General features: G+C 32.9%; 1 protein-coding gene across 2 annotated transcripts; it reads right to left on the reverse strand.

Annotated features, from left to right (window-relative positions):
- Nucleotides 1-7,098: 7,098 nt before the first annotated feature.
- On the reverse strand, nucleotides 7,099-24,479 carry LOC137818116 (uncharacterized). Of its 2 annotated transcripts, none has more exons than XM_068621349.1 (16): nucleotides 24,013-24,479; nucleotides 20,068-22,774; nucleotides 19,504-19,942; nucleotides 17,485-17,713; nucleotides 16,383-16,547; nucleotides 15,398-15,670; nucleotides 14,451-14,696; nucleotides 13,482-13,868; nucleotides 12,034-13,395; nucleotides 11,890-11,946; nucleotides 11,087-11,518; nucleotides 10,415-10,638; nucleotides 9,891-10,024; nucleotides 8,324-8,566; nucleotides 8,067-8,245; nucleotides 7,099-7,841 (listed from the first exon to the last, which is right to left on the reverse strand). In XM_068621349.1, the coding sequence occupies exons 2-16, from the start codon at nucleotides 22,694-22,696 to the stop codon at nucleotides 7,728-7,730; spliced, it is 7,113 nt and encodes a 2,370-aa protein (XP_068477450.1). In that variant the 5' UTR covers nucleotides 22,697-22,774; nucleotides 24,013-24,479; the 3' UTR covers nucleotides 7,099-7,727. The 2 variants fall into 2 exon arrangements, with proteins under 2 accessions (XP_068477450.1, XP_068477449.1); XM_068621348.1 differs by having other exon boundaries at nucleotides 20,068-22,794.
- Between the last annotated feature and the right edge of the window lie 2,828 nt (nucleotides 24,480-27,307).

Below are 27,307 nucleotides of genomic sequence, written 5' to 3' on the forward strand. Positions count from 1 at the left end.
AATGCTCGTTGATTAACAAATCCCTTTCTGCCTTTTTTTTTCTCCATATTTTTGCTTTGCATTGAAAAATGGATATATATTCTCCATACTATAGTTTACAACAAGAGTGTTAATATTAAAAATATTCAATATAAACACATTTTTTTCTTTCATCTTATTTTTCTGTTCTTTTCACCAAAGATGAGAGGTTAGATCATAAGAAGGCTTTGGTCTGCTTGAAAGTGACATCACAATTCAGTTTTAAGCAACTTATACTCAGAGACAGTAACTTGAGTAGAAGGGTATATGGGAAATAAAATATAATAAATCATACTTTATACTTTTAGTCATCATGCTTTTATATGTCAGTAATTTTAAGTGAATTTAATCTCTTAATTTTATTTATTAGTTACTGGCGTAAACACACTGGCTTCACATATTTTTTTATTAAAATAATATACTTTTATAAATATATTTACAAGAAAAAATGAAAATTAAATTATTCTTTTTAAAAAAGTGATATCAGATTATACCCCTGTGAAATAAAGTTGTAGAATAAAGGGTAAAAAATAATATTGAAAAATTATATCAATAACAGTTATAAAAAAGTTGTATCAGCTAAAACAGAGTTCTGTGGTATAGAGAATTAATGTTGTTTTCTTAGAAGAGTTTAATTTTGTTGACAGTGAGTAGTTCCATGACTCCTCCATTAATGAGTAGTATCTAGCTTTTGATTTTTAAATTGTAATTTTTATATTAATGTGTTTTGGAAAACATTGGAATTAAAATACTTTTGATTCATTTTTAAAACCCTTTTATATTTATTTTCAAAATCAAAGAAAAATAATTTATACATTTGAATTTTCGTTTTCTAAAACTGCACTCTCACTGCTCACCACCATAGACATTAATCCTTCCCAAGTGTCATTATTATTACACCAATAATTATAATTGATATTGCTACTACTTCTTACATGGTCATTCACCTACACCACTACAAGAAAATCATGAAATAGAAATCAATTTTTATAAATCAAAATAATTAGTTGCAATAGTAACTAAATTAGAGACCACTTTAGAAACTAAAAACAATTTTGGTTTCTAAATTATTTTATATTATTGTTAAATAGTTTCTAAATTTGTATCTAATTAACAACCAAAATTTTTCTACCAAATTTAGAAACTATTTAATAATAATAGAAACTAATTTAAAAACCATTTTTTTTTAATTTCTAAAATGGTCTCTAATTTAGTTTCTATTGCAACTAATTATTTTGATATCTAAAAATTGATTTTTATTTTATAATTTTCTTGTAGTGCATTATTATCGTCTCAATTTCTATTAAGTCTTAATTTTAATTTTATCGTAGTTCATGATATAACCATACAAAAATCATTACAATTAAGTATTATTATATATAATTAGCACAATAGTTACTCTTAAGGTTAAGTATTGTTATAATTAACACATTGTTAGTGTTATGGTAAAGAGGAGTTAAACTAATATAAAATAAAAATATTAAGTATTTTAATTATTTTTGCTTTATATCCAAATTTTGATTATAATAATAATAAAAAAATTAATGTGTGTAATATGTTTATTTAATCTGGAGCACACTTATAATCATAATAAAAAATATTTTTTTATTCAAGACATAAATCATCATTACAACACTAAAAGTAGATGGATAGTGTTGAAAAATTTCCTCGAGAGAAAAAGTTGGACACTACAAAATTAAGAAGAAGTTTTCAGGAATATCAAATAATAATTCAAGAATAAAAAAATGGTGATTTGGATTGTTCATATCCAAAAAAAATTGCATCATCATAAATAAGTAAGAAGATAAGAGTAGTTTAATATAAAGTTAAACATCAAGCCATGGAGATCAAATGACTCTTCAAAGAGAAACAACTTCAGATGACTTTGATGCAACACCTATCAAAATACATATCCTATACCAACATCAATCATTAGACAACTTAAGTTAAGTGAAACAGACATAACTTAAAGAGTATTTTATACCCAACATTGTGAACATGTTTTCCTTATATTAACAATATTATTTGAATGAAGTATACAACAAAAATTTGATCTATTGTGTGAAAGCCTTTATAAGAATGAATGAGTCAACACCATGATGATTTTGCAAGACAGTCTAATAGATTTAAATTTTATTTTTGTTTTCTTATAAAGCTTAATTTGGTATCTTTTGTCTTCTTTTTTTATGAGGTTGAAGAAAAGCTCATTTACAAAGCTCATTTACAATTTATAGAGATAAGATAATTTGATTACATAATATAATCTAAACTTTTTAAAGACATGATATTGTAGATTTTTTTATGAACATACTTTAGATACATTAGTATACTAAAACTAGATATTATTTGTTATAACCAAAATCAAAGGGATATTTGAAAAGATAAAAAAAGAGAGCAACACTTCTTGTGAGATGGATTGAAGCGATGTGCAACGAGACTCCTATTTGAATTTCGAATTCCAGCCCAATGAAGAGAAAACATAATCACAGTAGAAACACAATAGAAATCAAAAAGAGAATTAATAACCCTAGAATCTAAACATGAAAGAAAGCATAAATAGAGAAGAAGAAGGAGAACGTAGAAAGTGAAAGTGTTATTCATTGATGAAAAAAGGATACACCCTACTTTTGCGGCATGAAATTGTTGTAGTAATATGGTGGTGTCATGGTTAGTATACTCGGTCTCTGTTCCAATAAGGAAGAGTGCTCCCTTCAAGCTCGTAATAAATGTTCTTCATAACCAACTTGGAATGTATTAAGGTGAAAGTGTTGAGAGGTAGGGATTTGGTGAAAATGTCAACAACTTGCATGGAGGAAGAAATGGGAAGAAGTTTGAGAAGCCCAATTGCAACCTTTTCACGAATGATGTACCAGTCAATTTCAATATGTTCGGTGCGTTCGTGAAGGACAAGATTGTTGGCTATTTGAATAACAAGTTGATTGTCGCAATAGAGGATGGCAGGCTGGACATAGGGAACCCGAAAATCTTGGAGAAGATATATTAACCATTGGATTTCACATGTAGTAACAATCATGGCTCTGTACTCTACTTCTAAGGAACTTCTTGAAATGGTCTGCTGCTTTGGATTTCCATGTGATGAAAGAATTGCCCAAAAAGATGGAAAATCCAGTAATGGATTTTCTCGTGGTAGGACAAGTTGCCCAATCAAAATAACTAAAACATCTTAATTGAATGAAATTAGAAGAATGGAAGAAGATACTCGAATGACACTCTTCCTTATTGGAATAGAGACCGAGTATTCTAACCATGACACCACCATGTTATTACAATAATTCCATGCCGCAAAAGTAGGGTGTATCCTCTTTTTCAATAATGAACACTTTCACTTTCTACATTCCCCTTCTTCTTCTTTATTTATGCTTTCTTTCATGTTTAGATTCTAGGGTTATTAATTCTTTTTTGATTTCTATTGCGTTTCTACTGTGGTTCTGTTTTCTCTTCATTGAACTGGAATTCAAACTTCAAATAAGAGCCTCGTTGCACATCGTCTTCAATCCATCTCACAGGAAGCGCGACTCTCTTTTTCTATCCTTTTCAATAAAGGTTGTCCAAAGTGTCTTTAAAAACTAGACCATTTTAATAGATGATCTAGCTTTAACAAAGGTGTAAAATATTTCAATATTAAAACATTTGGATGTCACAACTAAGTTTGGATAAAAAATGGAGATAATATAAATGATCAAACAAGAAAACACTTGTTCACCCAATAAAAAACATAAGATTCACTTTTGAAATAATTTTTCATCACATCCTCCCGTCTTACAAGAAAAAAAAATTAGTAAAAAAAATGAGATGACCTTATAAACATCTCACTTAATGAGACATTAAATATCAACCTTTTGATGATAAAAAGTAAGGTTTGTTTAAACAGATATTAGTGTGTTTATCTGGGAGAATAAGTTGTACTAGCAGAATACAAGTATATTTGGAAAATTTTATCAACAAACATATAAAACAGCCATTATATAATTTGAGGGTGTTTGAATGTGACATCTGGATTGTAATTTGGGAGGAACAGATAAGTGATATTTCTGAATTAGAACAAGATACATTAATGGGTTTGTTGTGGTCAGAAGAAGTGTTGGATTACTCTCTTTGGTCACCAAAAAAGTTGACAGATAAAATGTTTGTGTTTTCTTAGTTGATCAAGTCTTTTTTTATAACTAAATTTGAGAGGTGATGAGTAACCATTTTCTCTTTTGAGAATGGAGAAAATGGGGTTGACAAAATTTGTGAACTTTCTCTAAGACCATGTAGCTGCATCAAGCTTATGATGTGGTACATTTGAATAGTCCTAGAAGTTGTAAACAAGTATGTGTGCTTCTTTTCTTTCGTTAAATTTTCTCTGATAACTTTTACTCCAAAATCCTTAATCACACTTCTCCAAAATAGACTATACTCATAACTTATCTTATAAATCGAACTTTATTTATCAATGCAACTTTATCTTATCAAATGATTATAAAATAAAAATTAAATTAAATTTAAAAAGTTATAAAGTTGAATTAAATATGAAGTGTATTTATTAATAATGATGAGAAGAGTTATTATATTTAAATTAAGTCATTATTGTCTAGAAGTAATTTTATATCACTACACAAAGATCATGGAATAGAAATTAATTTTTAGAAACCAAAATAATTAGTTGCAATAGTAACTAAATTAGAGACATTTTATAAACTAAAAAAATGGTTTCTAAATTAGTTTCTATTATTGTTAAATAGTTTCTAAATTAGTATCTAATTAACAACCAAAATTTTAGTAGAGACCAAATTTAAAAATTAAATAATTGGTAGTTAAAACCTTGGTTGCTAATTTAGAAATATTTTTTTTTTAATTTCTAAAATTGTTTCTAATTTAGTTACTATTGCAACTAATTATTTTGATCTTTAAAAATTGATTTCGATTTCATGTCTCATATGCATTGTTTTTTATTATTTTAAATATGTTGGCAGTAATTAAGCTGACTTTAGATAATGGCTAATAATATTTTCTTCCTCTTCTTTAATAATCTCCCAAATCCATAGTAGTTTTGATTAAAAGTATGAGTAAGCACACTAGTAATGAGGTTTGTGTTGTTGAGACAACAGAAAATATAAATGGGATAATTTCTCCACACCATGGTTTGTTGAGATGTGAATTGTGGATGATGTTTTGTCAACTTCACAAACATGACTATAATACCAGATTATAGAATTGATTTCCAAAATTTAAATTATAAGATATTTTAATATTTTTTAATTATTAAATTAAGAAATCATTATATATTTTTTATGAAAGTAATACTTTAACAACTATATATAGTCTATTTGATAATTATATTACAATAATATCATTGGACAAGTTAACTTGATTATAGGTTTAATGGAGTTTTCTATATATCATGTTTATATTTTAATATTAAAATAATAGTAGAAAGAAATAAAATAAAAAGCTAAAATAAATTATTTGATATGAAGAGTCTAATAGGGAATGTTTTTTAAATTTAAGAGATTCAAATATCCAACTTCCATAGTTTCAAGGATTAATTTATTTTAGAAAATAAAATTAAGAGTTTCATAGTCATTTATTAAATAAATTAATGATACAAAATTGGAAATAAATACGTATATAATAAATCCTGTAATTATTTAATTTTTAATAGTTTCTTTTTTTAGATAAAAATTACAATTTTTTTCCCTTTAAGCGAATCCTTTAGTTTAAATAAATTGGATGAAAATGCACAAGTGTGTCCAAAGTTACATGTATTAGCACATTGTTCATGTAAAGTGTTATATATACATACATATACATATATATATATATATATATATAATTTAAGAAAAGATCAGTGATTAGTCTATTTTGTGTCACTATTGCATTCTTGTATTTCTCATAAACATAAGTACAGTAACATTTATGTGTGATATATGGATTAAAACCCATATATTTATGCTTAGTCTTATAAACATTCAAAAAAGTTTAATTTTAAAAAAAAGTCTTTGAAACTTACTGGAAAAATGCTAAACACTTAAAATATGCAGTATAATGTATCTGCATGTTTAGTTATTAGTTAAGTTTTTAAAGAAAATCATTTAAGTTTTTATTGTAGCCTAATGAATTTCATTAAGTACAGTTTAAGTTTATGAAAATATATTAAGCTAGCTTAAAAAATTATTTTACTGCATGATAATCTTATCCAAATATATTTAAACTAAACACATGATGAATATATATTCAATGACAATTTTATCTAGCTGAATTTATCTCTCACATAATGGTAAACTAAATTTCAAATTTTAGTATCAATAACAGTTTGTTCAATTAGTAAGAATCAAACTGGTATCTCATTAATTCAAATTTAGTTGGCAACATAAAAAGGTTGTTAGTAAATGGTATGCAAATATCTTGAGATATGGTTTGAGGCTTCAAGATGTGAATTTGAATTTCATTTATAAATACTTTTGTATGCATTATTTAAATTTCCATATATTTCCTGAACTTTCATGACTAATTCACTTAAATATTCATCTCTTATCAAACAAATGACATCTTGAAATCCTAACTATTCTTAGCATGATATTATTGGGAAATTTAATTGTTATTATCCAAACAAGCATGCAATATATGTTATGCAAGCATGATAACTTATATATTATACTATATCTTCATAAATCTAGGAATTTTCTTTTACATTGTCTCATTTGATCTATGTATCAAAACTGATATAATTGGAGATCCAGATTATGCAGAATGTTTCCTTTTAATCCTTTTAAAAGCTAAAGGACCAAATTGAATATAAAAAATAAGTTAGCAGGCCAAGAAGTAAACTTTAACATATTTTAAAACTTTCTAAATTCAATTTTCACAAATTTTTATCTAAGCTTTGGTTAATACGTTTTAAATAAAAGAAATGAATGTTAGTTTATTATCAACATAAAAGAAACTAGTGTTATTTATAAAAAATAAGAGAAATGAATGTTTACTTAAAAAACTAAAATATGTGAATGTCATTTTATAAAAAATATAATAATAGAGACATCTAGAGAAGGTGAATGCCATTTGTAATAACCTTAAAAGGAGGTAAATACAATTTTCTTGATATCATTGACAATTTCTTTAAATATACAAGCTGCCAGGTATGACAAGTGAAACAAAAGAAAGCTCACTAGTGGTCTATCAGAAAAATAGCCTAAACAGGACCTCCTTCCTCGTATGTGTATATATACTATACTCACATGACATGCCTCAACAAATTCAAACAGGTAATATACACCAAGAACAAATACCAGTTTTCTCCCAAAAATGTTGCCAGCCACGAAGGTATTCATAACTTTAACCTATTATATGCCGGCCACCAACTAAAATATTGATCAATGCACAAGGAATGACTCGAATCAAGAGGAAACCATGCAATCTGTTCAAAAAGAAGCAATGTGGTCCACTAGCATGAGAAGTTTATCTTCCGGGATGTATGGCTAGCCCAAGTTGCAGATTTTTGGATATCTGAACATAGCAAACTCACCAATGAAGAATCCTTTTCAAAATGGATGGTGGCTTCAGAAATGTTCACATTTCGTATGTAAGTTGTTGAAGAAGCCAGTAATTCAGAAAATGATAGCATCTCACCGATAATGACCACTGTCATGAAGCATTTGCAGCATGGTAGTGTTTGTCATCAACATAAAGGATCTCGGAAGTATTATAATTTAATTCAATGGCCACGCACGCAGGTGATTGTCAAGCCGTACCAGCTTTACAGTTCCATCCCCACCGCATGTAAGAAAACCATTGGAAACAACTTTTATATCTGTTACAGCAGCCTGTGACAATTTAAGCTAGCAGTATTAGTTTGAGAACTCTTGTCTCTGATGGACTTACCTATTTGATTAAACTTAAGAAAAAAAATGTTAAGTAAAGGTCATTGAGTTTCACAGCCAGCAGGTACTGGCAATGGTGAGAGTTTCTGTTATGTTTAAAATAGGTGAATTTGGTGTTAAACGCATTAAGAAACATTCATATTTAATATAAAATTATGAAAAAATTACCCGCACTACACCACCAAATCCACGAGAACTTGGCTGTAGAAAAGTGTGTTTTTCATGTATCTTTGACCAGTGATGTACTAACTTTGTGCTCTGGGCATCCCAGAGTTTGACATCTCCATCTGTGCTTCCAGTTAAAAACAAGCTGGTATTGGGGATGGTAACTACTTTTGTGACACTCCCTGTGATCATAAAGTTTCAGCAGAAATCATAAGAAAAAGAATACACTCATACTAAAAGTGCAAGTAAACCTTGTTCACCTGAGTGAGCCTTTGGAATGTACCAAAGCATCCCATCTACATTCTGGTCCTTGTCACGAGCCAAAGATTTGGCAGAGCTTTGTCCAATGTTATCAGTATGCCTATGCCTTTTAGCCTTTCCAGTAGCTATATAACGGAAGTCATGAAGTCCAACATCACCACCTTTACCACCAGTCACAATAAGGGGGGATACAGAACCACTTCCCACATGATTATCAGAAACAGACACGGTTTGTGCACCACCTTCAAAATAGTAAGAGGTAAGGTTGGAATCTGATAAGACACGTGTCAATCTTCATAAATGAAACAGGACATAAACCCCTTTTTAAAGGGGAAAGATGACAAACCCATAATTCAGCCTTCGCAGAAAAATATTCAAAACCAAAAAGTCAGTATGCAATCCAAACCTTAGTTTAAGGAACATTTCAGCACTAGAAGTTTCAGATTTTAAGGACAAGAGGCAAACCCCAACTTAACCCTGAAAAAAAGTAGTTTATTTTTCTTTTAAAAAAAGTTTAATTAGACTCCCTCCCAATTTCAATATATGGATACACAAAAATTCAATGATTCAATTATATTACTTATTGTTCTTGTTGGATAAAAGAACCTTTCATGTGATTTTACCCAATAACTTAGGCGTTTAGCATTATTGATTCATGACATGGTACAAAAACATCAATTTGATTACCTAGTGGTCTAGACCCTACAGATTTTGATACTTGGGGCCTCCGTTCTTCTAAATAGTGATTAAATTTCAGCACAAGGCTGGGAGTATGCTAAATCCAAAGGACTTGTTATAAAATCCTTCATATGCTTTTACCCAATAGTTTAAGCTTAGGTTAGGATAGTCAGATCTTGACATGTTATAAAAATATTAAACCATTTATGTAATTCACCTAGCTGCTTAAGCTTTAGAAATAGTTGATTCGTGACATAGCATCAGAATCTCTACAACCAAATTGTCTGGAGTCCAACTCTTGCACCACAATTTTTCAAATAAAAAGTTGAAGTTACACTTCAAGTTAGGAGGGCCAAACATTATCTACATGTCAAGCTCAAGGGATCTAGTGTTGTGTGGGGGCGTACTAGAGATGTTATTAAAATATTAAATCATTAATGCTTGTCATTTTGGAATAGTTAGTTCATAACGTTAAGATGTTCCACTGTCTAAGAATATGATCATAATACCTCTTTCATGACCCAACCTATTTTTACCAAAAATATATCCAGGTTTAATGTTTGGTCACTAGAAGACTTCTAATTCTACAAACTTCATACTCCTGATGTCCTGTCTTGGACATGAAGGGTGCTAAGATGTCCCCCATTGACTAAAAATAAGGCCACCTTATAAGACTTGGGCATTTCTCCCTTCATGGGTTAGTTTGGGAGTGAGTTAGACAATCCATTTCTAAAATAGTATCAGAGCATCCAGTCTTGATGCCAGGCCACTGACACATGTCCAGTCCAGTAACTTCATGGTTCAAATGTCTATAATAATAATACCCCCCCCCCCCCCCCCTCTTAACATGTATAAACATTCATTAGTAAACCTAATTTAGAGACAAACCTTCATGACATAAAATGGAAGCGCGAGAAGTTGTGGGTGGAGCTAAAGTATCCCATATGACCACATTAACACCATTAGAGCTATATCCAGCCACAGCTATTATTGATCCACTTGAGGAAAAATATGTGACATCCCTGAAATCATAAGTAAAATAGATTGCATTTAAATAAGAGAAAATAACATCTTTATTGGGGGGAAAATAACAAAATCACATGCCAACTAAATAAAAAACTCAAACTAGTTCAACCCCATCATAAACACAAGTCAAATGGCTAAGACATCACTCCTGATAATGGATGCAATTTTAATATTAAGCCAGTTTTAACTGTTAACGACAGGCTTTCAAATCCAACCTTGTCAATCATTTTTAGGACACAACTACAACCACAACATAAGATAACAGATGAGGAAAAAATGCCTTCCCCCATAATGAAATCTGAAAAGTATCTCTAATATCAGCTGAAGTACTAAAATAAAATCTATCAACAATTGCAAATAAAAGTTGGTAAAGGAAAAGTACTTACGAAGCGTGACCATTAAAGCAAAGAGATGATTCTATTGGACGGACATTGCTCCTTCCTCCAACCTCCAGCTGCCATGTGCAGACAGTTCCATCTAATGCAGCACTGGCAAACCGGTGTCCAAAGTGGTCAAACTGTAAGGCTGAAATTGATGCAAGGGCATAAGGTGGAGGGACATTCGCAGCAGGCAGCACTCCATATGTAGCAGTAGCTTTGTCTTTGTTGAACTGTATTTATAAAGCTTCTTAGCCATAAGCTTGAAATATTGTCTGCGCAATTAATTAACTGCAGTAATCCAGATATTATATGCAAAATATCTTTTTGTTTTAGGGAAGGGGAGTTACAATAATGGCACTGGAATTAGAAACTATTACCCCTTTCAAAATAATAAAAAATGAAAAAATCTACATAGGATGATAGATCTTCAGTTTTAAACTCAAATAATTGAACAAGGGTGTCACATTCAAAAGAAACCCTCCTCTCTAGGGACAAGGATTGTATGTGCAATTGTGCATGAAGCTTGAAAAGTAAACTTAAGAAAAAGAATTGGACAAGTTGACCACATAAAAAAGAAGAAACCATAAGATGGGGGGAGGGGAACTGTCTGCATATGTTTATACAAATACAAACATATAGCATCTATAATGTATGCATAGCAACTACGAACTTCCTTACCTCCCACAAGTAAATGTGTGTATTGCTAGAACCAACCAAGAAGAAAGGCCTCATTGGATGACTAGACAAAGCCCTGGTACTTATGTTATCCAAAGTGGCAGGTGGATCAACAAAATCTTCAAAATCTTGTTGAATTTCCCAACCTAATCTAGAGGCACCAATATCAGCATAACCTAGCATTCCTAATACTCCGCCACCTGTCAAGTCATTGCTGGGCCAAGTTGAAGAGTCCACACCGACAGTTGCTCCACCCAGCCCAAGGTGTGCCCCTTTCTTGCTCCCAAGCCCAACACCGGGAGAAACACATGTTGGAGTAGGGGTGGATTCTGAACCTGCCCACCCATTCTGAGGCCAATCAGCTGTGGCCCACAAAAGACCATTTGATTTACCACTGTGTGGAATCTCATCTTCCAGATGAAAGAACATTATACCCTGAATTAGATAAACAAAAACAAAGACTAAACATATACTTCTTTGCATGTTCATAATTAATATTTTTAATCTGAACTATATTTTAATAAAAAAATCAGGATGATCAATTCATTGTACTTCTATTTGAGTACAGAATTCAATTCTGGGCTCCACCTTTTGTTGCCCACTCATAAAAATAAACTCAACACGGAACCCTAAATTCCACCAACCAATAAGGCTAGAGAAAAAGATTGAGCAGAAACCATAACAAAAGATCCCATGTGCAAACAAATTATAAAACTTTTTCAACATAGAACATACAGGCCTGCCAATGAAAAATTTAACATCCAAGCATACAAAACTTCAGAATAACAACAGTTTAAGATCCAAACCTTCCTGTTGCTAGCAACGGCAGCTTCCTGTTGACAAGTAGAGTTTATACACAATGCCTGTTCGAATACAGCAACAATGTCATTCTTATTATTATAAACATATATGTGGCCATATGAAAATGATTAAACAGAAGGGGAGATCACCTCCAAAAGTTCCCCATTTCTCTTGTACATTTCTCTTGGACTCTGGAAAACTGCAAAATTTGTAGAAGTTATATCTTTCTGGTTTGATCTTGCAGAATGATGGCCATTCAGAGATGTTTCTTTAACAGGAGTTCCAACTTCATGATTAGAAGATCTATTGCTAAGATTGAAGTCGTCACCACATGTATCATCAGTTTTATGCAGCCCTGTCATACTCATTGACAAGTCATTCCACCCCTTAGTGTGCATATGATCCAAATCATTTGGCCAATTGATTTTTTCCTGTGCAAAGCAATCCAATATCAATTTGGGATCTGCACTGTGATCCCATAATAACTGATGAACTGAATAATCTTTCCTGTTCCCCGGTTCCAAAACGTCCAGGTTTTGGTTCTGACTGAATTCAGATTTATGTTTTAACCATTCAAGAGTCTGTACATTCAAATCATTCTTTACTTTCTGCCACAGAAATTCTACATGTTGTTTAACAAGATAAGAAGAGATGTGAGTAACTGTCGTCATCAGTAGATCACATAGGCTATATGAGACTATCCGAATCTTCTCTGGCAAGCTAATGCTTTCAGAATCCATACTTATGATACAAGACTCGCCATAAGCATACTTTCTATGGAAAGGACCAGACAAATTACCATCTTCAAGTTTGGCAAGAACCGAATTCAAATTTGATATCATGAATCTAGACATATGCTGCCACAAGCAGGTCCCTAAAATCTTCCATCTTTCATCATCAGGAATTGAATGCTTCATATCACGTTCAGACAGTTGAAGGTTTTGCACACTAGGTATGGAAGAAGTTTGAGACAACAACTGTCCAACTTTTGGGATAAGCTTCTTTAGATTCACCATATCAATGTCATAAGGATTATGGCCATTAGATTGTGCAACAAAGAATGGTTCCACCATATACAAAAGCACTTCAGAGTTTTTCTGAAGCCAAGCTAATGAAAAATGTAAATAGTACTCATAAAAATCTAGGATATCAAGAAGTGTTTTAATAAGATCTTTGCTAGTAGAACTCAACTGGATCCTCAAAGTTGCTCTTAAAAACCACAGTGAAATAAAAACACCTTCAATGCGGCACTCTGAAGCATAAAAAAACTTAGGTTTGCTATCAATAAATGAATCTCGTTGAGAATTTTCCATACTGCAGGCACAAAATAATCTTGAATAGAGAAAGGAGACTTCTTCTACAGTCTTAAAGAGGGGTGTAATCCTAGAGTAACATAAATTGAAATCATCAAACATATCGCTCTTCTTTTGAGACAGTTCTCCTTGGGTAGATCCATCTGTCATATCATATCCAATGTACAATGATCCATGATGGCAAAGTAAGAGTAAAATCTGCAGAATAGAGAAATTAAAGAGTCATAACAAAAGTATATTGCTGACCAGTACAGAAAGGGAAAAATTGGAGTAGAAAAGTATACCATGCCGATTAGACAGTGGGGAGCCAATAAAAATCTCTGTTCAAATAGAGCAAGCCCACTGTATAACTTTTGTTTAAAACTTTCAACTGATTTCTCATAGTACATCATGTACTCGTCAGAATCAGAAGCTTCTTCATTGTATTCTGAAAAAGTGTCAAGCCAGCTTGGATGCTCTCTTATCAATTTTGATAAGTAGCAAAGTGCCAAATTCAATTTAATATGGAACTCGAGATGCATGGAAACATTAGCAGACAACCAATTAGAGCCTTCTCTAGGCAAAGGCTTAAGAGTATTGGACAGCACATCATGATTATCACCTAATTCACTGTCTTGATCTGCGGTCCCAGGCATGCTCAGTGAAGATGAGAAATACTCCAATGCTTCAAGCTTGAAACATGACAACATTATGAATAATTACTGAACAGTAATACTTAATGCATAGACAATCAATCTAAAGCTGCTGCAAAGAAAACTTAACTTGATAAATAACACCAATTCAAAAATTAGGATCATAGAGTTGGTTGAAAATTCTTAGAATTCTTTTCATTAATATGGCTAGGTACTTGGATGGGCATAAAAAACATCACAACATCTTCCTAGATTGACAAGAACAACAGGTGGGCATATTTACGTAAAAGGCCAAAGAAACATACAGCAAAAAGAATTTCTTAGGAAAGGACAGTACAATAAGAAGCTAATTTCTCCATCTTTAATAGCAGAAACCCTTTACACTCCTACATAAAAGGCCAGGAAAGGTGCAGTAAACACAAACTACACAGTTTTTATATCAACCAGTACAGGATAAACAGAGCTTAAGGCATGTTTTTAAGCAAATGGTTTATGTTTTGACATCACCACAATTCATTAGATGTGCTGTAGTTCCAGCAAACTTGTTTTTTTTTTATATGAACATACAAAACTCAATTAACTTGGAATTGATTAATTTCATACTATATAAAGTAAACTTACAGGATTACCACATCTTTTTAAGGAAGCAACTGTCATCAAAGTTGCCCATCTTAAAAGAATTGCAGAATTGTGCTCCCCCACAGCGTTCCGCATGCTATTCTTAGTTGCTAGCATTTGGCAATAAAAACCAACTGTAGGGTCCAGAAAAGAACCACAATTGGACATGACAGTCGACTCCGGAGGCCCAGGGTTTACTGAATACTCTAGCATTCTATAAAAAGATCTGTAGTAATTACCCATTTCCCACTGCAAAATAAAAGCATCTAGTTAGAGTTAAGATCATGTATGATTCATGTCACTACAAGCAGAATATAACCAACGACAGATAAATTGAATACAAGTACTCTATGGGGTACAAAAAATCAGGCCAACCTCACCAAAACTAATCAGACTGGCCCAATATCAGCCCTATCTAAGGCTGAGAAAGGAAAAATAGTAATTAGGTCAGCCAGCCCAATTTCAGCCCAGCTTCTTCTTGGGGCTGTGAAAGAAAAATATGCATGTAACGGAAATAAGAACCACAAATAACTGTTGTCTTGTCAGTAGATTACATAAGCTAAACAAATCTAATTGACTCTGGCCTTTTATGTTAGCAGACATTTATATTTACTACTGTAGAATCCCTAGTCCCCTATAAGCAATGTCATCTAGACATGCTGCCACAATCGGGTCCATAAAATCTTCCACATTTCATCATCAGGAACTAAATGCTTCATAGCTAACATGTTTATCTTGTGTACATTTGGACCCTAAAAGGTTGTATCTTATTCATAAGAATTCAACAAAAATCTAGCATTTTATAAAAGAATGATAGCAATCCCTTGTTTTGCAGTGGAAATCAAGGAGAGCTAGTTATACATGGTAAAGGAACATGTATTACGCAAGCCTTAAAAGCAGAGAATAGCAGAAAGTCTTAAGAAATAAATTAATGTAAGTATTTGTGGCACCTCCAGAAGGCTTGCAAGCCAGTAGTCTCCTTTATCAATTGCAGATGGAAGTATGTACTTTGTAATTAGGTGATGCTCCAAAGATCCCCCATGGCCATCAACAAGACGACAAATGACTAAGGCAAGCTGCTCATCTCCAAGATTCTTAGCACAAACGTTTATAGCAGAAGAATGATCACCTCCAAGCAAAAAGAAAGCAACTGCTAATTCCATCTGATGCCTTCCCAGTAATACATAAGCATTTTTTAAAGCAGCAGCTTTATTTTTTTCATCCTGTAATAAAATTATTATGGCTGAATTAATGACTTAAAAAACATTAATATGACAAAAAAAGAGCATGTAGGACAAGAATCTAATGCTTATAGAATTCACGTTAGAACAGTGACTAACAAATAAAATCTACACGACTTTACCAATCTAATGTAAGTTACTAAGGACCTGTTGGGTATTTTTCAATCAATTCTTATAATACAGGAACTTAAGTTTATAAGTGCTTAAAATTCTATAAGCTTTGGATATAGATGTTAATAAGTTCTTACATAATTTTGACATGTTTGGATCCCCAACTACATAAGCACCTATAACATATTGTGTCATTTAAAAAAAATTAAGTATCATAAAGTTAAAAAAAATAAGTGACACAAAAGTAAAACACCATAAATAATTAAAATATTTAATTATCAAAACATGATTAAAATACAAATTAAGGTGTTAGAATTAAAACTATGTTTCCTTCTATATGATTTGTTCTAGAATGGTGTGTAATAAATTTTTGTTTCCTTCTAGAATAGTGTGTAGTGGTGAAATTTTTATAATGGTGACATATATGTGTGCGCGTGTGCGTGTGTTTTGTAAACCATATATTTCGTAATTTCAAATGAGTTGTTCATAAGCTCTTGTAAATGGGACCAAAGTCCTTTATTGGCATTGATGAAAAAGGAAACATTATAAAACACACTGATCGCAGTTTTGTAAGATAATTCACCTGAAAATTGCGAGAAAGAAAGCCCACCAGAGGTTTATCCTTCTCATCCTTACTGATTTTGAAAAGGCCAGCCAAAACTTGAATTCTATTCAATGCAATATAAAGCAAAGCACAATCCTTTGGATTTTTGTTCTTCAAATACTGAGCTCTTGCCAATTTCTCCATCTAGAGCAAGTCGAGCAAAGCAAGTATTAAAACTGTTTGAATTGGAAAAATAGTAATAAAAATAAGATATTATGAGTTATGAACTTATGACAATAATTTACAGAAGAAAAGCACATAAACAATAGATAAATCAATAATTAGTGAAATAGAAAATTTCCTTCCACACTCTAATTTGTCACAGCAGACAAAAAATCCCAGGTTTTCTCGCAACATAATGGCATCATGCAATCAGCAGATATAGAGTAAAAGAAATCAACAGGAGGAGCTGGAGTTTCACCCTGATAAACATCATTTCAAACCATCACAGCAGTTGATACTTTATATACACCACAACTACTTCCCAGGGTCCCAACTCCCAACAAAGTGTATAACAGTAAAAGGACACTAAAATATTCTCCATCAAAGTACATAACAAAAGTATGCAATTCTTAACATCTGGTTCAGCAGGAAAAAAACAGGCTCACGGGTATTTTCTAATTTTTAAAAGGAAAAAAATATAAAAATCCAAATTGAATTGTCAAAGAAGTCCATAACAAAGGTAAGATAAAGATTTTGAAATCAATTAAGGAGAAAAGGCTGTATTTAAAATAAACTTGAACAGCTTTCATTAGTTTGATTAGAGCATCTCCAATAAGAGTTGCTTATGAATAAAAACATTTTTTAATGTGGGTCTCACATGCATAAGTTGTTTAAAATTGAATAGAGTTGCTTAGAGGCCTACATTAAAATAATGTTTTTATTCATAAGCAACTCTTATTGGAGATGCTCTTGAGCTACAAAACAGAAAAAAGTTTATAGGATGGGCCAGAGGGATCACCTTATCGGATCAACATCAAACTATATACAAATGTCAAATACTACAAACTTCACATTCAAGATGTTCAATTGAGGACTAACCATGGAGAAGAATGGAAAATACAAAAGAACTAAGCATTACCCTTGCACGTAATTGAGGTATATTAGCATACCAAAAGCCCAAACCCAAAGCATGCATTTCTTGCCAAGATGGTTCATTGGGCATGACAGAACCAAATAAATTATCTAGGCTGTCAGAGTGATAAGCCCATACAAACAATCTTGAGTTAACAGGCAACTCTTCAAAAGACGCAGCTCTACCAAACTTACGGAGAAAATGCAGTTGTCGAAACCGTAGTGCAACCCAAAACCTACAAGGAAAAATTTAGAAATCACATCACTCATGTGCCAACTACCAAAAGTCAGTCATACACACATCAGATCCAACCACCACCACTACATGTTTTTAAGATATATCATATATAATCATCAGCGGCAATGACACTCATATTTTTGCAGTTCAACAGTCATCTTTGAAGAATTTTGACATTAACAGCATCATTAATAGGTATTGAATCTCCATGGTAAGAATATTAACAGAATGCATAGTTCATGTAGGGGCAAAGGATACACAGTCAACAACATAAATCACATGACTCCATAAGCTTGGCATGTTGATGGAGTGAGAAAATTCCTGACAATTTATAAGTCAGATTAAAAAATTTCCTTTCAGAACTAGCCTAATAGAGAAAAAAGAACAGAAACTACCTATATGATCGACCTTTTCTTTTTTCTTCTTATACTTCTATTAGAAGGAAAATTATATCAGCCCTTCTCACGACATATGTTAAGAATGGCAAACAAAATAGTAAACACACGCTCTGATAGATAAGAATCTACACAGACTCAGATCCAGTTCTTCAGGTAAGTCCTGTGCACGACCTAGTCAGGATTGCTTAACTTTGTAAAAGAGTATACTTGTTGAATTTCTTAACTTTTTGTTTCACTACTGATGTAATATACATATAAACGAATGAATTAGCTAAGAGACCATTGAACTCAGACATTTTTCATATATTCCGATCTCAAATGATCTTACAATTTAATAATTCTCATGTAAATGCATTGAACATGATTTTAACAAAGTGATCATACTAAATGATATCTTGCAAAAAGTGACCTCAGATGCTTTGCCATTGATGTTCAAATGAAAAACGTAATATGAAAGTTGGGGTAGCTTGTCAATTGTATATCTCTTACCCTTACATTTGTCATCTGTGTTTAATGAGAATTCCAGTTCTAAGCAAAGATTCAAAGGGAAGTCTTCAATTGAAGACGTCATATGAAGTCTTTGTTAGATCACCCACAAGTATAATCACATGGTCGATGTTCATTTTCAGTGTGAGGGGGGTGATGGAGATCTCACATCAACTAGGAATAAGGCTAAATTATAATATATATATATATATACAAGTGGGGTGTCATCCTCACCTTAAAAGTCGGTTTTATGAAGTTGAATTACACATAAACCCACTTACTAAAAGATTGGGAAAAACTTAATTGATAGTTTCCTATTACAAAGTAATTTAAAAGTCTAACTCAATCTTAACAAACCAACTTTACACTCAGTTATATACTATAATTTTGACCATATTTTTAGTCAATGTGAGATCTCCAACACACTATCATATTAAAAAGTGAGATTAAATCTAACTCAATTTTACAAAAAAGACTTGTAAGATGAGGATTTATCTCCACTTGCATATTGTATTTAATGTGGGATCTGGGTTTTTATAGGGTTGAATTAAAACTAAACCACTTTTCAATATGTGAGTCTATCCTATATCCATTAAAAGAATCACTTGCCATGTTGTCCACGCTAAGCCCAATAGTGTTTTGAGAGTGTGTTGGAAAAAAAAAACAAAAAACCAAGTCCCACATTGACTAAAGATAGTACCAAAATATAGTATATAAATGAGGACAATTTTCACTTTATAAGTCAGTTTTGTGATACTGAATTAAGCTTAATATCCACTTGTTAATACTTCCAATAACTTTTGCTTATTGATTTATCAAACAGAAAATAAAATGAATAGAGGGAAAAGGTCAAAGGAAATGTAACAGGAAAAAGCATACAAATGTCAAATACGTTCATGAATACCTTCGCCCAGGTTCATCAAGACTCTGATACGCAGAAGATGAGTGTGCACTACTAACTTCACTTAGCAGATCAATAATTGCAAGAATCTGTGTCTTCTCTATGTCAATCAAAAGTGGTAAATCAGGAAATTTCTCAAGTGATCCAATAAAGCCATTAAGCTCAGATTTTGTTGAGAAAATGCTTTCATTTTCAGCATTAGAACCTGAATGATATGGAAACTGGAACAAGCTACTCTGAGCCTGTGAAATTGATGCTGAATCCCCACCCCACTGAAATCCCTTACCCTGGGAAACTTTTGATATACAGCCTTCTAGATAATTTGACAATACAATATTTGGAAGACCAATTCTTTTGGAGATGTGTCTCTTTTTAGGATCATAAGTAGAAGTCAGGCATTCAACAAGATGCCTCACAGCTACATAAGCACGTTTCCAGTTTCCTGAAAACATTAAAAATAATAACAATAAAATACATGAAAAACATGATATCATTCCCATTACATAATTGAGTACATTAGTTGAGTCATCAGTCATACTTAAAGAAAACAATTTACTCAACCATTACCTGAACTGATATTAGTAAGTAGTACATCAGGGTGATAAGTAGGCAACGATCCACTGATTATCTCAGATACTTCTAAGATGCTCCATAAACCAACCTTGGTTAGAAGTTCAAATTTTAATTGTTCCTTGGCCAGAAACAAGCTACTGGAATTGTCCTTTATATTGATTTTTTTTATGGACTGCACATAATTAAAATCTACTTGACTGTCTCCATCTGTCTGTTCTCTGAGAGCACCAATGTCATATTCAGTAAAAACTGTAGAAAGTATGTCTTCATATATTTCATCCTCACAATTATAAGCGTTAGGCTTTGAATCACAAGGATGACAATTACTCCCTTGCCTTTTATCCATGTGGAACAACCAATGACTAAATATACTAAAGTAATTTCTATGAATCACCACTGCTGCAGCTCTAGGTCCCCATAAGAAATCATAAATTGGAATGGAAGTGTGAGCATATGCAATGCGAACCCATATATTCATTTTTGGAAAATGTTCAGAGTTTGACAAAGTTGTACCAATACAACGCTTGGGAGCATATATTTGTAATTCATTTTGCAAACAAACTCCAAGCAATAACTCCCCTGTTCCTAAAGTTAACCACTTTAGAGCAATAACATCACTATTGGTCTTTATTTTATCCTCCAAAATAAAAGTCCCTGCGTTGATTAATGGTACAGCATCCCATATATGTATGGTATTGATAGCATTGGAATTGCTTTCGTGGCCGATCGTAGCAATCTTCTCACCACAATCAGAGAAACATATACCCTTGATGGGACCATCATGTGCAACAAAAACACCCACAAGCTCCCATGGCAAGTGTTGGGTCAATGAGTTCCCAGGTTTACTTTTCCAGAGTTTCAAGATGCCGTTAGAGGAGCCTGTGACCATGATGTATGTAGGATAACTGCTACAAAGATCATTTGCAAAGCCAAACTCTTGTCGTATATGGCTTAGAGTGCCTGGATTAGCCACAGCGAAACTAGTAACCAGATCATTGGAACTTGGAAACTCACATGAACATGGATTTACAGTAATGCAATATTTTTTATCAGCAAATGTACTTTCAAATGCCCAAACACTACAGTCATCAATGCTTTTAGCATCAAAATTGCATTCAGAACAGTTTGTTGACATGTCAAATGAATGCAAGTTAACTTCCCACGATAGGGCCTGAAATCTCCCCATCCATACTGCCAACAGCATAAGTTTACTGTTACAACAAGTTTTGTCGCAGGCGGAGTTCAGAGGAATTGTGAAGATATCAATAGGGCCATCTTCATAAGGACCATGACCATTGAAAGGAATAGTGCATAAGTAGTGACATTCTATGTTTTCCTCATCAGTTCGACAAATATTGACAATGAAGCAATCAATCCCCCGGGTATGTCCCATGAAAAAAAACAGTTTGTCACCAACTATTGAAGGTGCCCATGTCAAGCTTGTGTACAATGAGCATGAGTCTTGAGTGGCAAGCTTTCCACAGAGTTCCATAGTAGGAACCAAAGTTGGACATCCCAAAATGCAGTTTGAAATATTAGTAAGTGACCAGAAAAGAAGCAGTCCATTAGAATCCAGAGAAGCAGCAAATTGAACTTTGCATGAATAAGGATGAATTGAAACCTTTAAGATTTTCCCACTATGACCATCTAAGTTCAAAACCCCACCAGTCAAATAGGGGGACATGCTATCTGTGTTACCATTATCAATGGAGTTCTCTACAGCATCATGTATTGTTAGAATACGGAAATTTGACCAAACTAAGGAATTACAAGACAATAGCTGAAGTGGAGAGCATATAATAGGTGGACCAGAAAGGCAATTTCTCATTAAAATAACCTTTTGAAGAAATAATGCATTTTTAAAATCAGATGAGTTAAACTTGTATACATTTGCAATGTCATGGTTCTGGAGTTCGTGTCTCTTCCATAATGTAACTCGAGGGAATCTCAGTGGTGAGACATCGTCAAGACAGTGGACAGCCCAAAAGCTAAGTAACATTCCAGGACCAAACCCAACTATCCAATCACAATTTCTGACATCATGCTCAAATCCATCTTTGGAAAAAACTTGTTTGGACTCTTCACCAATTCTAAATATTCCCTCAAATTCTGTCCCCCATCTCACAAATATATCTGAACCAAGAGTTCCATTTAAGGTCTGATTAATCTCAATAACAGCAACAACAGAAAAGGAGCATCCCGCATTTTTCTGATCATTGATGTCCTTCCCAACTCTCCTGCCCTTTCCATTATTAGTTTCACTCCATAACCTTGCAGTCCCATCTAAGCTGCATGTCAACAAAACATGCCTTACTGAACACTTACCGTATCTGTTTGATAACTTCCCTCTTGGTGGTCTCCATTGAATCATTACAACAGGTAGGGGATGATGTAGTTCGACTTTTGAATATTCAGAAAGTCCATTGCTTTGACATACAACTATACATTTGCTTTCCTCATTGGTCAAGGCCCCTTCAATCTGTTCTTTACTAGGATGTGCTGCAGTTGCTGAAGGGCCCTCAATAGACCACGTTGCAGAAACAAGAGTTTGGGGTTGATCTGCTTTAAACTTCCAAGCAACTTCCCAACATTTGTTGCTCTTTTTCCAGAAAACCACCTCCATTCCAACAGAAATTATTCCATCTCCTGATCCAGTCCATTTGATGTTTGCAACTTTCGTATGTTGTACAAGCACTGCATTCTGGCTCCAACAAAAAGAACCTGAATATGAGTGACAAGATTGTGTTTTTAATATATAGAACTAACAAAAGAGAAGACTCTTCCTAATGTAAAATGTCTCCTTTTCTCTGTAATAAGAATAAATATATTAGAAACAGGAACCAAAGAAGTGTTAGAACAGAGGACAAAATATCCTCCAAAGAGAAATAAAAACAAAAAACAAACCTCGAACAAGAAAAGCCAAACGAGTAATCAAAGATTGCCAATCTCTTCATATATCTAAACCCTCTCCAAAATAGACATTGACCCCATTTTATGATAAACTATTATAAAGGTGTTGACACGCTTTACAATACAAGGAGGTCCTATTAAATTGTCTTTTACTCCAGACAATATGGAGGACATTAAAAAGCATGTAAACTTTGAGTAATGGAGTTCACTTTGAACTAACCCTTATCCAAAAGGCAACCTTGGAATGGTCACTGAAATCTCCCCTTTCTTAAAAAGTTGTTGGACCAGTTTTCAAAATCCAAAACTCACAAAGCATAAAGGAAAGAAAAAGATAATAAAAAATTAAAATGAATTGAGCTTCTCCCATGAGCTAAAAACCAACTTATACACCTCAGCTTCTGAACAAGTTAAATGTGAGAAGTTATATATAAGTTAAATGCATTAGTAGATTTTAACTTACATAGAAACTCAATTCATTTTCCATTCTTCTCCTATAAATATTAGAAGTTTATTCAAACATGACTTATGTAACTTGCATTTTCATAAACGAGTGAAACAATGAAACATAATAATCATAAACGTGTGAACAAATACTCAAAATATTATGACTCAAGAACCATCCTCCCCGCCCCCTCGGTAGAAGTTTAAAATTGTTGCTTCAATTTACTTGTCTCGCACAAGCGCATTCAAATTCAACAATTTAAGCACATAATATACCTAAAACGTTGAATTAGTTTGATTGCTATTAGGTCCCTATATCTACACAATTTTTACTATTTAGTCTCTACACCTAAAAGCCACTTGTGTTAGTCTCTATAAACACTTCTTAAATCCGTTCTAGCCATTGCCATTCGGAATTGTGGAGACTAGAACGTATTAAAAAAAACGTAAATTAAGAAAGTGTAGTGTATGTGTAGGAACTAAAAACCGACTAGTTTTTACACGTAAAACGTAAATATATGGACGAAATGACTAATTGAAGCTATTAATTTCAGCAATGGAAGCAAAGAGAGTGGAGGTCGGAGTTACCTTTTACGGTGGTGGAGTCGTGGTGGAAAAGGCAGATGCAGTTATCGGCAGCGGCGGCAAGGTCACCGGAGGAGGGTGAGCGAGGGGACCAGGCGACGGCAGCGAGGGGATCAGGTGAGAGCTGAAAGGATTGGCGGAAAATGGGGCCGATGCGGGATTGATGAGGGGAAAGAGGAGAAGGGAAGTGGGAGATAACGAGGAGAGAAGAAGCGGCGTAGGCGATCCAAGAGTAGCCGGAGAAGTGAGGGAGGAAATCGACGGTGGATTCGGAGAAGGTAGGGGCGGGTGGGACCGTGTCGGATCTGAGGAGACAGAGGGGAAGGTGATCGATAGGGTTCATCTTCGTGTTTCGGATTGACGTATCTGATTCCGCCATTGTTCCTCTCTTTCTCTCTCTCTCTGAAGAAGAAGAACATGTACCAGTGTCTGCTTTCTCTTGGTAGTTTTCTATTTCAGTTTTTTATTGTGCAAATCACCTTTTCTTTTTACATTTTTATAATAATAATAATTATTATTATTATTATTGTTATAACACATTATTAAGTAAAAAAATGTTAATTGGCCTGTTATTCTTAATATTGTGATTAACTACATGGGATTAATTAATGTTATTCTTAATATTATGATTAACTACATCGGAAAATGTATAAATAAATTGTGGTTGTTATGGAAGCATAGTATTGCATATGTAAACTTGTATTATTACAAATTGCTCTCACTTACTACGTTTAATTTACAAATTAAGTATCAAACATAATTTTCAAAACCAAATTGATGCATAGACTAGGAAAACAAAAACTGAAATTTGGTCATGAAATAGAGACCCAACATAAGCATAGTTTACATAGATTATGTTCTTTTTTTCATTAACTTTTACACCTGATTGGATATTTTGTACCAAATCTAAATATTTTGAAAGAAAATGTTACTTTTAGAAAGGAGAAGAGTTTGAATGAAGTTTTTAAAATTTTGGAAAATCTTTTTGCAAGAGAGACTATTAGATACAAGAAAGGGTTGTTTAATAGTTTTGAGAACAGTAACTTCAAAGTAATTTTCAAATATGCTGACAAGAAAAGTAAATTTACATAAAGGATAATTAGTTTATATATTTTACTCCTAAGTGTGGACTACATTTTATTCTCTTTTACAAGTAGCAAATTATTTCACTAATTAATACAAATTACAAGTATTATGATTGTTAGTTTTAGTTTACATAAATAAATATAAGAGTTACTTCCATTCTTATCTAATTTTCTCAATATTAAGTACAACTAGACAATGTTATTCTTAATTAACTACATTAAGTTATTCCTAGTTATAAAAAAATTTAAAAAAAATTATTCAAAAAAATACTCATTTGAGAGGATATATAAAATAAGCACTTCTTGCATTAGAGTCAAGTTTCACAACTATATTTTTATGCAAGCTCACATAAGAGAGGTGTAGTTTATTTCTTTTTACTACTATACCTATTTCCCCACAATTATTGAGGGAAGACCACAACTGCTTATTAGAGCTTTTGAACTTAAAGAAGTAGAAAAAAACGTTCAAAGTTTAAGATATTTTAACCTGAGAACATAGAATGACGAAGGCTCGAATGAAGGTCCAACTATTCAAATGCAGTTGTAGTTGGGCCGAAACAACATTTAGCTCGGTTAAAATCTCCTTCTCAAACACAGTCAAAGGAAGGTTGAGACGCCATTTTGTAAACACCGTGTCATAAAAAAAGTAGAACGAACCAGAAGAGTCACAAGACTCATCTTTACAAACCAGTTCGTTAAGTTCATAGGCGCCTACCTTATCCAGGTTCTCGTTGGTTTTACTTAAACCACAAGACTCGCAAAGGTTTCTGATTTTTTTGTGAGAGATATATATAGAGGTTTCCTAGAGCAAATCCTTTTTTGCCCAAGGATAAATAGAGGAATAATCCATACTCAAGCAATAAACAAACAGGAAAATTCAGGTAAATAAGAAAACAAAAGAAGCAAAGATACCTAAATGGAACAGTAAAACCACCACTAAACAGAGCACATAAAAAACAGCAAAATGGTGGAGACATACCTACAATGTTGTGATTAATGAGGTTTTGCGGCAGAGACAAGGAATAAGATGGCAACTGAAACCTATAGTGAAAAAGAGTGAGTAAGAAAACAAAAAACGTAAAGGTAGAAAACCAGTCATTCGAAGCAGAAGTTGAAGCAGTTGATCAAAAACCATTAATACCCGACACGTGTAAAGGCAATAGCCGTAATCGACGACCCCAATAGGACAACGTCTTGTCAAGTTTTCGAAAAGGAGTAATTTCTCCCTCCTCAGGGAAGCAGAAGCGTCCATTGGGAATGACTCAATCGACACGAGACACGTTTGACAAGGCATTTATTAGGGGCACATGCAAGTAACCCTTATTAAACGTAAAAGTTTTCCATGTCGGCATGCATAAACCTCTTCGTCCAACTAGGCTTGGGCTAGTGGCTACGAGGTTGTGTACCGTCTGGATAGGTTAGTTAATTGACCAATTCAAATATTAAATAAAGTAATTATTCGAATCAGAACAAACATCGAGTATGATATGCTATAATGTCCTATTAAAGTTGATATATAAGCCAAATTAAAATTTTATGTCACAGGCCAAAAAAACATACCTAAGGAAATATCATGGATAACAATTTCTACGAAAGCCTTGATATTAGGGATTTTTTTCGGTGAGGGATGGATATTATTCAAGTAATGGAGTAAAAGAGGATTGGATAAATGACACCGGAGAACAATATGACAACGGATTTGTAATGGCTCCACCTAAAGTTGGTCGAGCATTATAAAAAGGGAAGACACACTAATGGGGGACATTTGTTTGATGAGGAAAAAAGATAGAAATTTAATGTTGAGTTGATTGAATTATTGAGAAACATAAGAAGAAAGTTACCTAGGTCTCCTAATTTGCAATTCGGCCATAACAACTACTATTTATAGACATTCAAAAATTAACGTTATGACTTTGTGTTTTCATCATTTTAATGTTCTTGTGTCAAAATCTTTTCAAAAAAAAAATGTTTAACTTTAGGTTGATAACTCTCACTATTACACTCTCTATGGTAAAAGAAAATCTTTATTTCTTAAAGCATGAGTTAGCTTCCTTTAATATTAATATTAGATAATCTTTCATTTTATAAATTTTGTGTCCACGTTTTCATGTTGTTTAGTGATTTTAAATGTATCTTGATGTTATAGTTTGGATTCAATGTTTCAATACTTATCAAACTTTGTATTTTCTTCCCATATCCCGTATGAAACTTTA

This window comes from Phaseolus vulgaris, chromosome 10 (genome assembly GCF_000499845.2).
Source record: "Phaseolus vulgaris cultivar G19833 chromosome 10, P. vulgaris v2.0, whole genome shotgun sequence".
NCBI classification, from domain to species: Eukaryota; Viridiplantae; Streptophyta; class Magnoliopsida; order Fabales; family Fabaceae; genus Phaseolus; species Phaseolus vulgaris.